Source organism: Xylocopa sonorina, chromosome 11, assembly GCF_050948175.1.
Source record: "Xylocopa sonorina isolate GNS202 chromosome 11, iyXylSono1_principal, whole genome shotgun sequence".
NCBI classification, from domain to species: Eukaryota; Metazoa; Arthropoda; class Insecta; order Hymenoptera; family Apidae; genus Xylocopa; species Xylocopa sonorina.
The window spans coordinates 11249853-11263676 of record NC_135203.1 but is presented as its reverse complement, the minus strand read 5'-3'; the positions used below and the strand labels follow the sequence as shown (position 1 = coordinate 11263676).

The 13824-nt window shown below is 32.4% G+C and overlaps 5 protein-coding genes and 1 long non-coding RNA gene across 7 annotated transcripts in view; 4 read left to right on the top strand and 2 right to left on the bottom strand.

Moving 5' to 3' along the window:
• LOC143429015 (uncharacterized) overlaps positions 1-13824 on the bottom strand; it is a 134734-nt gene that overhangs the window by 15769 nt on the left and 105141 nt on the right. The window lies entirely within an intron of this gene.
• Positions 1091-5601, top strand: Capr (caprin family member). The gene is made up of 6 exons (XM_076905101.1): positions 1091-1248; positions 1999-2217; positions 2291-2638; positions 2704-3468; positions 3553-3850; positions 3928-5601. The coding sequence occupies exons 1-6, from the start codon at positions 1135-1137 to the stop codon at positions 4161-4163; spliced, it is 1980 nt and encodes a 659-aa protein (XP_076761216.1). The 5' UTR covers positions 1091-1134; the 3' UTR covers positions 4164-5601.
• On the top strand, positions 1255-1978 carry LOC143429432 (uncharacterized). Of its 2 annotated transcripts, none has more exons than XR_013102537.1 (2): positions 1255-1573; positions 1841-1978. It is a non-coding gene; the product is annotated as an uncharacterized LOC143429432 (long non-coding RNA). The 2 variants fall into 2 exon arrangements; XR_013102538.1 differs by having other exon boundaries at positions 1255-1602.
• Poc1 (Proteome of centrioles 1) lies at positions 6310-8018 on the top strand. Its single transcript, XM_076904641.1, has 5 exons — positions 6310-6663; positions 6754-6964; positions 7045-7244; positions 7325-7600; positions 7725-8018. The coding sequence occupies exons 1-5, from the start codon at positions 6316-6318 to the stop codon at positions 8016-8018; spliced, it is 1329 nt and encodes a 442-aa protein (XP_076760756.1). The 5' UTR covers positions 6310-6315.
• Atox1 (Antioxidant 1 copper chaperone) lies at positions 8077-8901 on the bottom strand. Its single transcript, XM_076904640.1, has 3 exons — positions 8622-8901; positions 8483-8558; positions 8077-8318 (listed from the first exon to the last, which is right to left on the bottom strand). The coding sequence occupies exons 1-3, from the start codon at positions 8631-8633 to the stop codon at positions 8188-8190; spliced, it is 219 nt and encodes a 72-aa protein (XP_076760755.1). The 5' UTR covers positions 8634-8901; the 3' UTR covers positions 8077-8187.
• On the top strand, positions 9654-13338 carry LOC143429007 (nuclear exosome regulator NRDE2). Its single transcript, XM_076904355.1, has 10 exons — positions 9654-9779; positions 9862-10487; positions 10571-10934; positions 11007-11153; positions 11227-11495; positions 11565-11893; positions 11989-12529; positions 12600-12746; positions 12815-12990; positions 13066-13338. Exons 1-10 carry the CDS (start codon positions 9704-9706, stop codon positions 13316-13318), a joined length of 2928 nt encoding a protein of 975 aa, XP_076760470.1. The 5' UTR covers positions 9654-9703; the 3' UTR covers positions 13319-13338.

The following is a 13824-nucleotide window of genomic DNA, read 5'->3' as shown; positions in this document are numbered from 1 at the left end:
CTTTGATATGCTATCATGAATTGCAATTATTATATTAGCGATTATTGTCGAATTATGGAGTTGTATGATAAATTATTGGAGGAAACTATTAACTTGAAACTTAAAAATGCGGGCATTTGGTCATTGACGCAGTAACAATAAAGGAAAGTATGCAGTTACAAAATATTTTGTTCTTAGCAAATGTGCCATGCAACATTTCATATTGATAAAAAGCCGGTGCTATATATCGTTCAATTTGGAACAATAAAAGAGAGAGAGAGAGAGAGAGAGAGAAAGAGAGAGAGAGTCATTCATTTCAACAAAAATTATAAACGAATTCTAAATTATACGATATTATATATAGCACTAGCTCAGAAACCTTATTACCGACGTTATAGAAGATGTTATTGTTATATTGTATTTTTTCTAAAAAAAAAAAAGAAAAAAAAACAGAAAATGTATGTTTCTTGTTTTATTGTAAATTTATTACTTTCCAAATCATAATGAAGATCATACATTGTTTCTCGATCATAAGGTTACGGTATTTCTGTTATTTATATACATATGTATAATGACTTCAAAAAGAAGATACGATGAAAGAAGATATAATTCTGATGAGATATTACCTTGAATAATTTTATTTTTATTTATACTTTTTAATAAAATTAAAGAATTGCATAGAATGTGTACTATTAGCTAAATTTTCTTTGCTGTTATTCAACATCAATTAACATCACGGTTTTATAAATTTCCATATTTATTGGAACGGTATAGGTAGTATAGTTGCAAAGAAGTGTAACATTGAAATATCCGTGAAGGGAAATTTGACTAATTATAAAATACATATAATGTGAAATAATTAATTTCATAATGATTAATGTCTTTCTATAAATAGTTATTTTCCAAACAAGTCTAATAAATGTTTCTGCATCAATGAAAATGTAACATTGGCAATATAAAGATTTCTAATACTGTTTCACGATTTATGCGGACCTGACATAACAGGTTCTAAAAAAAATTGTTACGGCACTGGACATAGAGGTTAAGTACAAAATGAAAATGAGCATGCGCCTAACTATGGTCGCTTCTGTTTCCCCGTACCCCGCGGCACCGTTGCTATTCTGATTTCCAGTTCGCGTTTGTTGCCCGTGAAGGATGCCTTCTGCCAACCCTAAACTAGAAAAACAGGCTTCTACGGAGACCGTAGATCCTATACGCCAGGCGATTATCGTTATCGAGCATAAGATACGGAATCTAGAAAAGCGTAAGGTGAGTACTTGAACGATATATCCATGAATAACGAGAAGCAAATTATCTGTCATTTGATGGCTTTTACGGTGTAATCCGCCATGATTGGATACGCCATGTGCTCACGCTTGAAATTTCATAGGTATCTGATCATTATATTGTGACGAACTAACCCTCACTATAACATTTTATTACTGGAACTTATTTGTTCAGACTGACTTAAAGTAAAATTATTATTATTCGTAGAAACGAACATCTAAATTTGCTATCGTGAACCTCGTGTCATGGCGGTATCCACTAAAGATGTGCACAAAACTTTACGTGATATGCTTTTGACCTGCTACCGGTAAATTCGATGGTGTTATAGTATTCTTTGTTCAGTGAATGGTTAATAATATGGACATGAGCTTTAGACAAATTATTTATTAATATGCAAGGAATTCTTCGTTCGCGTTCCCGTTTATAATACTTACGTGAATCAGGTTCCTGGAACTATGCAACTTCCCAAGAAATCACGAAATAAATTTATTTATCTACACGAAGAATAAATAATTACATTCAAAGATTTTCGTATGAAGTTGAACATTTTATGAGAATAATATTTTTTTTATAGATTACCTTCATTCCAAGTTGTATACGTGTATACGGACGTGTACATATATATACATTTTTTTCATTCGCGTATATGTGTATGTAATATAGTGTACGTGTGTTATTGGAAAGTATAATAAAGAGTATTCTAGTAAAATTAATAGCGTATGTTATATTTAGGTAAAATTGGAATCATATAGGGACCTGCAAAAGAATGGAAGGGAACTAAATGCGGATCAAAAGACAGCAGTGGCAAAGTATGATGAAGTATTACAAACGTTGGATATCACAAGGGAACTGTACAAACAGATTGTTGGTATTGCACACGATGCGGTCAAACAACAAAAGAAATTGGCAAGGAAAGAAGCCATTGAGAGAATGCAGCAAGATATTGCAAAGGTAAATGAAGCATATGCTTGTAATGTCAATAACTTATGTTAGACCATTAAATAATTTTTTTACTTAATTGTAGGTAAAAGAAGTTCTTCTCATACAAGATGCATTGATGAACATGGGCACAGAATCTGTTAGGGAAGATTTCCTTGCTGGAAGAAATGGTGCTGTGAAACTATCAGAACAGGATTTAAAGTGCTTAGATAGCTTGTATAATGAAGTTATGATGAAACATCATAGAGAAGAAGGTGAACCAACATTTCTTCAACAAGTGCAGAAAGTAGCAGAACATTATGTTGCCATTGTTGATGGTAAACAGAGGGAAGTTGTTGGCACAACTTACAACAAACTAAAGGAAATTATTACTTCCATTAATCAGTGTGGCTATTTCGATCAAGTCCACGAAACTGAAGCTGTAGTAGAAGAAGTAAGTTATATTTTGTATGTCTGTAAATTTCCATGGTTGATTTATATTAAAGAAAATATTTATAGGTTGCAGAGGTCGTTGCAGAAACACAAATATCAGAAACTTCTGTACAGGATCAAGTCAATGATGAATATAATAGCAATGATAGACACATTCCACCCGAGTCCATTATTCCTATTGCTAACTTTCCAGTACAAGTTGCTCCTCTTCCTGTTGTTTCTGGTACTACCCCAGTTTCTGGTCCTATCCCCGTAGTCGCACAACCCATTCCACCACATCCAGCTGCAGCTGTTGAAACATCGTACTACACAAATGCTACAGGATTCGTTCCTCAACCGCAACCGCAGCAGCAACAACAGCAGCAATCTCAGCAAACTCAACAACAGCCCCCGCCAGCCCCTAGAATTAACGATGTCATTGGCACACCAAATTTCTTTTTCTTGCAAGAATCAGAGCTTGATTCACCAGATGTTACCTCACAAGCACCTATCGTTTCACACATTCCTGCTGCTGTTAATGCACCTATTCCCTCGCAAACATTTACAAACCAGAATTTTGCAAATGCACCGGTAGTAGCACAACCAGTTATATATCAACATCAGCCACCACAGGATATGTCCCACATTCCTGGATTTGCTAATCCTAACCCACCTCCACCTATTCCAATGCCACCCTCTCATCAACAACCAAATATACCGTATAGTCCTCAGCATCCTACCAATTTTCAACAGCAACCACAACAACAAGTTCCTTCACAACAAATAGCACAACAAGCACAAACTCAAAATTTTGAACATCAACAGGAAAGTCAACAACAACAAACTGCTGATGTATGTACGAGTATTAACAGTGTAATAAACAGTTATATACTCTTTACAACAATAATCGTGTATATTAAAGGATAAATTCTGTAGGAAAAAACTGAAGAAAATCAAGATGAAACAACACCTGTAGAAGCAGAATTAGAACAACCAAATGAAACTGTGGATTGGTGCCAGATGACCGAGTCATCTAACGATTGGAATCAGACGGAACAATCGCAACAATCCCCTCAAGATTCACAACAGACACAACCACAAACTACTCAGCAAGCTTGGGGTGATCAACAGCGTAGCGGATATAGAAGCAGAGGTGGAAGAAGGAGCAATACTAACGGGTACAATGGAAGAGGTAGAGGCGGCGGTTATCAACAAAATGGACGTGGAGGACAAGGTATTGACGGCATATACATCAAATTATTAAGACAGAAAAATTTAATGTATTTAATTATATAATAATTACACTTTTAGGAACGTATTATCGTAATGATAGTAACTACCAAAATGGTTATCAACAACGATCTTGGGGGAATAGCGAAGGAAACAGTGGTTATAATTCTGGTTACAAAAGGGGCGGTGGTGGACCAAGAGGAGGTCCACGAGGTGAGCGTGGTATGGACAGAGGTGGTCGAGGACAGTTCCGCAGTCAAAGGGGAGGAAATCGGGGTGGTTATGCATCCCGTGGCAAACCTCATACACAACAGTAATAAAAGACACGATAGAGTAATGCACAGAGGAACATAAATAATGCTGTAAGATCATAATTCAATTGTCTATTTACGAAAAACCCTAAGTCGTATTTTCAACACATACAAAGACTTGGGAGAAACTATACTAAGTTGTATGCGTGATTTTTAGTAATGTAAAGTAGCAATTTCGAAGTTTCAGATTGTTTGATAGTTTTGTGAAGTATACGAATAATGTAAATGATTCATTAATTTTATATTTACACGCATTAAATAAATAATATCGATTTAAAAAATGCTGATTCTTATATAATTTTATATTTAAAAATATTGCATTCGCTCAAATGTGATATAAAAGAAATTGGTTTTGAAGTAGCAAAATACATTTTTTTATATATTTGTCTGCGGCTTAGGATATTTCCTAAATAAGGCATTGAATACAAAAAATTTGCATTTGAATTTGGTATCTACAATTATCAAAGGAAAGATCTATTAATATTAACTGAAAAAAAAGTTATACAGGCGTAACATTGTGATATCAGAAGAGATCAACCAAATTTAAAAGCGTGAACCCACCATGCAAGTATTATTGTGTTGTGACAGAAGGCAGTTTTCACAGGGCAACAACAGCTGATCAACAAAGATTAGAAGAAAAAAAAAATAATTTTATTATAAAAAATACAAAAAAAAATGAGAACTCATACAAGCATTTCACGCAAAGACACAAGAATGTATTTAACGAGTAACGTTAAAATGATTACATGAATAGATGAACTGCACGACTATCTCTTTGTCTTGCGGCGCATCGTTCTAGAGAATTTTTTAATATACCAGAAAAAAGAGAATACAGTGAGCAATGCCTTCTAGTGCTGTATATCTTTTTGACTTCATATTCCAATTTCGGTCTATGAATCAGCGAAGCATTTAGAAAGTTCAAGTTTTTGAGATTTAGTAGTTGGAAGAAATGAAAGGTTTACGTGATACGTAAATCTTTAAAAATGTTTTACATAAAACACGTTTCATATTATCAATTCTGTCGCTCCCTCTTCTGTTTTTTCTGTGTGATTCCAAAATTCTTTACGGTCGCCTACGCAGCTGGCCAAGTGAAAGAGATTGCAGTGCAATGTCAAGTTTATGAAGCAACATTACCTGATTTTTTTTTATCGCAAAATATATATGATTATTTTTAAAAAAAAAAAGAAAAAAAAGGAAGAGCGATAGCGCGGAGCTTTAGCATGTAAGTCGAGTGTACAATTATTGACTAGAGACAAAGGAGGCGTGTTTGAATAGTGCGTTACTGACAAAAGCCACGCCTAATACCGCCAGACATATGATGAGGAGTACCGTATTGTATTTCGTTTGTACATTTGTGTTTAATCACCTCCATCTACAGTTATGTTCAACTATCCTATGAATACCTATGTATCTTCCAAATAAAGATCTAATTGAACCCTGCTAATTAGCCTACCTATCGTACTCATTGTCAATACGAAGAACATTTCATTCTTCAGCTTGTTCTCAAATAAAAAAAAATCGAATAAATCTGCATTGGATTAATCATATTTCGATAGTGATATCTATTTTGTTTCATTTTCTGTATCTTTATGAAACTGGTAAAAAGTAGTTTACAATTATTTACGTACACCGTAGTATGATCTACAGATAAAGTTGAATTTCCCGCTTTCTTCTTTACGACACGGATATCCTGTTATAAGATACTCTTTTTTGATTACCGTAGTCGAAATTCGGTTTAAATTGTAGCTGATTTAAAAGTCTTGTAGTGTCTCGATACATGTGAGTTGTGCCATTGCGTTTTGCCTCATGATATCGTATTTTGATATTTATTGTCAAATTGTATATGTTTTTGTGTTGTATGTACCTAACAAATTACACATACATAATACATATACATAATAGTAAAGGTAAAATCAAATAATTTATTCTCTTTTCTAATTCATTAAGATTGAATCTTCCTTTCTTTCTCTATTGTATTTGAAATATACATGATTGTTATTAATTGTGATAAATTATGAAATATTTCATATAAATATATATTTGTAATGTTAATAAATGTGTACTTAGGTTAAGAATATAATATTTATATTTTATCATTGTAACATTGTAAAATATTAAGTATCGGATGATGGAATAATTTGTTTGATATATTAGAATAATGATCGAAACTGCTTGCGATCCTACGATAGAGAAACACTTTAAAGGCCATGAAAATGCTATCACAAGCTTGTGTTTCCACCCTGAAACTGCTCAATTAGTATCAAGCAGTTTAGATAAAAGCATAATACTGTGGAATCTAAAAGAGTCTGTAAGGGCTTACAAATTTCTTGGACATAAGGATGTTATTTTTGAAGTTACTTATGCACCATCGGGGGAAGTCATAGCTAGTGCTTCCAGAGATAGATCCGTTAGAATATGGGTTCCAAAAGTAACAGGACAATGTATAGATTTTAAAGCACATTCAGGTGCTGTCAGATCGATACAATTTAGTCCAGATGGAGAAAAGGTGTGTATGTATCTTAATTAAATGATGACATAATTAATTAATTTTTACCAAGTACTTTTATCATGGTCTTACATTTAATTTTATACACAGTTAGTCACTGCGTCGGATGACAAAAGTATTAAATTATGGATGGTATGTCAAAGGAAGTTCCTTATGTCATTTGTATGTCATACAAGTTGGGTCAGATGTGCTAGATTTTCTTTAGATGGTAGACTTATAGTCTCTTGCAGTGATGATAAGACAATCAAATTATGGGACATTGTTAGTGGACAGTGTATAAGAACCTTTCATGATACAAAGGGTAGAAATTGTACTTTCATTTAAAATCTCTTGCAAATTATCAGGAATTTATTTAAATGTAAAGTTAAACATCTTTATTAGCTTCTTCCACTTATGTGGAATTTCATCCAAGTAATTCTGTTATTGGGTCTGCAAACACGGCCGGCTGTGTGAAATTATATGATCTACGTACTGCTTCTTTATATCAACATTATGCGACCCATAAAGGTCCAGTAAATATGGTAAAATTTCATCCTAAAGGAAATTTCATGCTAACTGCATCTGATGATGCAACAATGAAGGTATATTTATTCCTATTATAGATTAGTAACTTTTGTTTTACTTATGATTAACTAAAAATCATAAGAGGGGCTGGATATAGGTTTTAGATTTATTAGAGGGACGTCCCATTTATACACTTAAGGGACATGCTACCGATACCAGCGTAAAATCAATAACATTTTCTTCCAATGGAGATTTTTTTGCCTCTGGTGGTACAGATCATCAATTACTCATGTGGAAAACAAATTTTGATAAAGATGACATAGCTGTTAGGAAAATGGCACATCATTTGATTTTACCTACTGAAGAGTCGAAATTGGAAATTAAAGATGAAAAATTATCTGAAGAAGGAGGAGAAGAACAAGAAGAAGAAGAAGTAGAAGAAGAAGACGAAGAAGGAAAAGAAAAAGAAGAGGAGGTGAAAGTAATATTTATTTTAAATTTCTTTAAATTTATATTTTACTTGTAATGTAAAATATTTTATTTTGTTCTTGTTTTAGTCATTACATAAAAAATTTAGTCACACGATTTTACAAAATGAGAAAACTCATTGCACTGTACCTGATAGTGAAGTTTTAAATGAGAAGATACAGTACCAAGTAATAAATATGAGAAATCAGAGACCACCTGAAGTAGGTCGCATTGTGAATATATCACATTTATCTAAAAAGCCTCCAAATACATATTCTTCAAAGATAGTAGATGCTCTTAACGAGCAAGTACAATCATTATGTGATGCTGTTACTGTTCTAGAACAGCGTTTGTCAGTATTGGAAGAAGAATTACGAAAATAAGTATTTATGTTGCTTGCAAAAGTTATTTAATTACACAGAAAATATTTATATCTATCTTAACTGTACTCAATATTTTTATTAATCGTTACAAAATATAATACAATAATTTCATAGAAAGGAAATAACAATTTTTATAATATAACAAAAACATGAGTTTAGATCAATATATTTATTTTTTTATTCCTACAAATTGGCATGCCTTTCCAGTTTTTTTAATAACTTGTAATATTTCCTCGGAAGGAAGTGCAGATGTTACAAACACCTTTCTTCCTTCTAAATCAATTTGTATGCCATTAACACCTAAAAGTTAATGTTACATTTAGATGACCTTAAAATAAAATATTTTCATTGATGCAATATAATTATTTACTAATGATATGTTTAATAATGAAGAAACTGAATGAACTGTAATTCTAATTATAGAATTAGAATTTTTAAACATACGCAGTAAATGTCAAACATACCTTCCTTCTTGTTAAGTACATTTGTCACAGCATTAGAGCAGCCTTCACATGTCATTTCAACATTAAATTCGTACACCTTAAATGTATATTTAATTCATTTATACAACTCTTCATTACGTTAGTTCAAAAGTTTCATTACCTGAGATGCCATGCCGATAATCGGTTATATTTGTTAAGTTGACGTGGCGCTTTGTAATTATTGTATGCTATATTATGGATGGAAGAAACTCTTTTCAATTTAACCAGAAATAATTCTTATCTCGTCTTGAAAAAGATAATACGTATTAGTTATCTATCAAGTGTTAATATGTTACTTGTTTTTAATCGAATATTCCCAACAATGGCTGGTGTTACTTTCTATTAACCTAAACGATTAATTTTTGATGTTGGCGTGTATAATTGTACTGAAAAAATTATGCATCATTTCATCAACAGGATACACAAATATAGATAGTTTGTAACTTTCTAAGTAACGTAGTAACGTTAATAATATATGTAGAACATGTACAGTTCCATAAGAAGAAAGCATTTCCCTAGAGATTTACTAAATGCGTTTCGTATACCAAATAAAGAGAAATATTAATCCATGTTTATATTACCAGAGAGAAAGTTTATAATATTACATATTTAAATAAGTTTTTTATCTCAAGATGTACGATAAATTTAAGTTTATAAGAATAATATACATAATAGTCAGCTTGAAGGTACACTTTCGCGTAGTTCGTAAAAGTTAAAGGATAAAAATAAAGGTTTAATCATCAATAATTAATTGTTTAATTGCTTAAAAATCTGCCCAGACAGGTACTGGTCCTACAGTCATCAATTTTAATCTTTTAACGAGAAAAACTCTATTAATTCGTTAAAAATATTTATTTTTCGACCGTGGCGCCATCTCTGTGAAAAGTGCTCAAACTAGTCGCACATCGTTATCGACAGCGAAGTGAACTCAGTTAACTGGTGGCGCCATCTCTGTGAAAAGTGCTCAAACTGGTCGCACATCGTTATCGACAGTGAAGTGAACTACTGAAATACTGATGGCGCCATTTGTTGGCGAAGTGATGAAACTATATGGCGAGTAGTTTCAGTCTTTCCCCGAGAGATGGCGCCACCAGTCCAGCAGCACCTTAGTTCGATGTCAGTAATAATATTCGATCAGTATCGTAAAAAAATGAACGAAATGTAATTTATTTACAGCTGATAGAAGTATAAACTTTTGGAAACATGTCACTGTTTCCAGCCTATTCTGCTGAAACGAATAAATCTCCGAGTGCCAGTGAATTAAACGATCCGACGAGAGGTTATTTTCAGAGATACTTTAATTAATACATTTACGTTAATTACGAGTTTATTTGTATTACAACGATTGTTTTTATTTATAGAAAAAGATTCGATCAATTGGTTACAAAATTCTAGTTATTCAGAACAAATTTCATCTAGCAATTTTGTCAATTTATCTTCTGAGTCTTCCGATGAGACCGCGAATGAAACTTCTCTACGCAAGAAGCAAGAAACTTCTGATGCTGTTATTTCCCCCAAGATAGAAAAGACAGTGTCAGAAGATAGAAAAAGATTTAAACGCATAAAAAAGAGGAAAAGGGATAAAAGGAAATGCGGATACGAGAAAGATGTAGAGAATGTGTATTTTGAAGACAAATACAGAGATAAAGAAAATAACACTGTAAAAACACTTTGTTCTAGAGTCAGGCCGTACTATGATGTTCATAGGAGTACCCTTGGTGTTGTTTCTTATAAGCACTCAAGAAAAATTACTTACGAACGGTATTATGTGAGAAATATTGACTATATAGAGAAAAACAAAAAGAACAGTGCGATCATTAGAAAGGATTCCATCACCGATACATCTAAAGATGAAGAAGTGGAATGTACTCCTTCATGGTATATTAAATTAGAAGAACTACAGAAAGCTAAAACTAAAGAATATAATGAAAAATTAGTAGATGATCCAAACGACGTTAGTCTATGGCTTGAATACATAGAATTTCAGGTATATTATGCTTTTTCTAGTAACTTTTCAATATTTGTTGATATTACGAAGAGCCGACAAGGATATAAATGTTCTGCTTACAGGATACGTTAGAATATTTTCAACGATATCAGGCAACAAAGGATATTCATCGAGCGACAGCGTTAAAAAAATTGTCTATAGTCGAGAAGGCTCTAGAGAAAAATTTGGAATCTACAGTATTGTTAAAATTAAAATTATCGTTAATGGGGGAACTTATGCCTGCCGATGAATTTTCAAAACAGCTTGAAACATTGATTAACAAGGATTCAGGAAATGTTACAATGTGGCAAGAATTTATCATGACTACGCAAACGTCAGTAGCAATATGTACAGTACCAAGAGTTTTAGATTTATATTCTAAATGTTTCTGTATCTTGAAACAGAGAGCTAGGACAAATCCTCGTATATATGACGAACGATTGTTACGTATGTAGTATCGTAAATTGTTTTATATCAATGTCTAGCGAACTAATAATATTCATCATGCTTTGTTCGCAGAAATGTTATACTGGTGTTTAACGTTTTTAAGACATACTGGTCTTTGGGAACAAATGTGGGAAACGATACGTTTGAATCTCATCTTAAATCTTAATTTAGGCAAAGGCAGTCTATCTTTTCAAAAGACCATAGATGAAAAAAAGCTCAGTAAGAACGTCTACGCTCGATAAGCAAACTGATACTTGTTCTATTGTCCCATTCCTAACATTATCGTTTACAGTTGGAATGGAAGAAGTAATTCTGATGTCGAGATTGCCACTCAATCAACTATGGCAAAGAACAGAATCATTAAGGGAGAATTGCCATTGGATTAGCGTTAGCAGAAGCGAATTAGAATTAGTCGGTGATTCCCGAAGATTTGTTCTGCCGGAAGATGTCGCTGATTTTGTTCATCCAATACTTTCGAGAAACTTGAATTTTCGAATGGCAATTCATATGTTACTTCTACTTAAAGTACCACTGTTACCTATCCGAGACTATATGTTAAAAGTATGAACGTAACACTGTGATTCATTTTTCATGTTATAAATCATCAATAGCATTGTATATTTTTTTTAGATGTTAACACTGGAAGACTTCGAATGGGGTGTAGAGACCTCAGAAGTGTTGCTTCCTTTTGCTTATCCTATGATAGGTGAAATGACTGGTCATAATCAAAGGAAAGAGTTGTTAAATAGTGTACTCGAAGGACGTATAACATCAGGCCCCCAGTATCTTATGTTTCATCCTGCACAAGAATCATACTTGGATTTTATACGTGATATATTTTTTACAGTCGCCGAGAATTTATCTTCGTTACAACGTACGAGTATATATGTTTGGTGGTTAAGATTTGAAAGATTACTTATTTTTTTACAAAGAGACGATTCACTAAAATATGATAACAAGTAAGACCTATTCTGTATAAATAACTTTTAGTATCTTCATATAAATATCGTAGTATATAAAGTAAATATCGAGTATGTTATATATTTTTCCACAGACGAAAGAAATTAAGAGCAACGTTAAAAGAGTTTTTAAAAAAAGAGGAAAACAGAAATAATTTACATTTTTATAGAGAGTATGCACTGATAGAAAAAGAAATGGGGAAATTTGAAAATTGCATAAACATTTTACAAACTGCAATTCAATCTCAAGGTGCATGCCCTTCTGCAGTTAATAATTCTGATGAAAAATCGGCACTTTTAAGCGTGTATCGAGCGTGTATAGAAACTTTACTTAACACCGATACTTATAAGGAAACACACAAGGAGCAGGTATTAAATATTATGGGACAAATGATACCCAAGGCAGACGGGAACAGTTTATTAGAGGTGGAGAAATATTTAGAAAGTTGCGTACAAAATTTCTTACAAGAAATTCCTTCGGAAAATGAAGAAGAAACATATTTTCTACCGAATCTGAAATGTGATACAATTGCATGCTATACGTATTTGTTGTATGTACGAGACTCCGATATTAATAAAGTGATGACTGTATTTAAAAGCTGCATAAATCATTACAAGGATTGTCATTACATGCAGGTACTAACTTTTATTTCTCTAAGTTTATACTAAAGATTTTATTATACATTTTACGTACTGCATATTTCAGGAAATATTAAAAGAAAGTCAACTTGCACTTTTGCAATTACATTGTAAAAGAATCGAGAATGAAAATCTTTTAAGAACAGAGCTAGATGATATGATAAAATTATATCCAAATAACTTTTTCGCTCTTTCAATAATGGCGTGCATCGAGGTAAAGTTAATTAAGAAGTATAATTTCTCAATGGTATCGAAAATTTAAATGCAACATATTTTTGACAGAGCGAATTGCCCATTTGGAGAAGTAACAGTCAAACGAGGAAAGTTCAGTTGTGGAAAGCAGTTGCGATGTGTTTAGCGTATCGGAAACGTATTCGTTTCCTACAGGAGCTTAAAGATTATGATAGCATGAACGCGGCAATTAATAAATTACTACACTTTCATGAATCGCTCGCAAGGTATGCATTCCAGTAATTTACTTTGATTTCTTAAAATTGTTTTTACAACGGTGAAAAACAGTGGTGAATTTTCAGAATACCAAAGATTAAAAATTGCCCTCTGTTATGGAGATTGTACATGCTCTTCCTTAGAGAGTATAATTTATGTGCAAAGAAAGGGGAAGAAATATATCATGAAAGTGTTGCACTGTGTCCTTGGACTAGAAGTATCTACATCGACGCTGCTGAAGTTGCACCCCAAGTTCTTACTCAAGTTCAAGACGTCATAAGAGAGAAAGAATTGAGAATGCATGTTACCCCAGAAGAGTTAGATATATTGCGTGGTTAATTTTTATAATAAATTGAAGATTTTTTTGTTTATCGAATTTATTTAATTAAATAAGAAATGTTCATATTCTATATATATTTAAATAAATATCGAAATAAAAATGTCTATAGACAAAAATACATATTATTTATTAAAAGAATTATGTTTGTTTAATAAAGGCATACCGAATGATATAATTTATAGATGTACGATTTTAGGTTGTGATTTTTATATAGTTCACTGTTAAATACCCAAGCGGCAATTAAATATTAATATCGTCTCATTGATTATTCTCGCATGCGATGTGCTTCGAAAAAGTGATATATAATATTGTGCGATAATAAATAATCACTGGTGTACAATTAACAAATGAGTTTATCGAAGTAATCACAATCGTGATTAAATAGTTAGGTTATATTCACTGTTGTATGCAATACTTATATATTATGCTATTGTTATCATTTACACGAATAAGAAATTTGTTTATTTTGACACTAAATTGATCGGATAAAGTTGAACATTTTTAA

Coding starts and splice junctions, on each gene's coding strand:
- Capr (XM_076905101.1), top strand. CDS start 1,135: ATGCCTTCTGCCAACCCTAAACTAGAAAAACAGGCTTCTACGGAGACC. Junction 2,218..2,290: donor TGCAGCAAGATATTGCAAAG/GTAAATGAAGCA, acceptor ACTTAATTGTAG/GTAAAAGAAGTTCTTCTCAT. Junction 3,851..3,927: donor AAATGGACGTGGAGGACAAG/GTATTGACGGCA, acceptor TTACACTTTTAG/GAACGTATTATCGTAATGAT.
- Poc1 (XM_076904641.1), top strand. CDS start 6,316: ATGATCGAAACTGCTTGCGATCCTACGATAGAGAAACACTTTAAAGGC. Junction 6,965..7,044: donor AACCTTTCATGATACAAAGG/GTAGAAATTGTA, acceptor CATCTTTATTAG/CTTCTTCCACTTATGTGGAA. Junction 7,601..7,724: donor AAGAACAAGAAGAAGAAGAA/GTAGAAGAAGAA, acceptor TTCTTGTTTTAG/TCATTACATAAAAAATTTAG.
- Atox1 (XM_076904640.1), bottom strand. Junction 8,319..8,482: donor TGTACTTAACAAGAAGGAAG/GTATGTTTGACA, acceptor ATTAACTTTTAG/GTGTTAATGGCATACAAATT.
- LOC143429007 (XM_076904355.1), top strand. CDS start 9,704: ATGTCACTGTTTCCAGCCTATTCTGCTGAAACGAATAAATCTCCGAGT. Junction 11,154..11,226: donor CATAGATGAAAAAAAGCTCA/GTAAGAACGTCT, acceptor TATCGTTTACAG/TTGGAATGGAAGAAGTAATT. Junction 11,496..11,564: donor TCCGAGACTATATGTTAAAA/GTATGAACGTAA, acceptor TATTTTTTTTAG/ATGTTAACACTGGAAGACTT.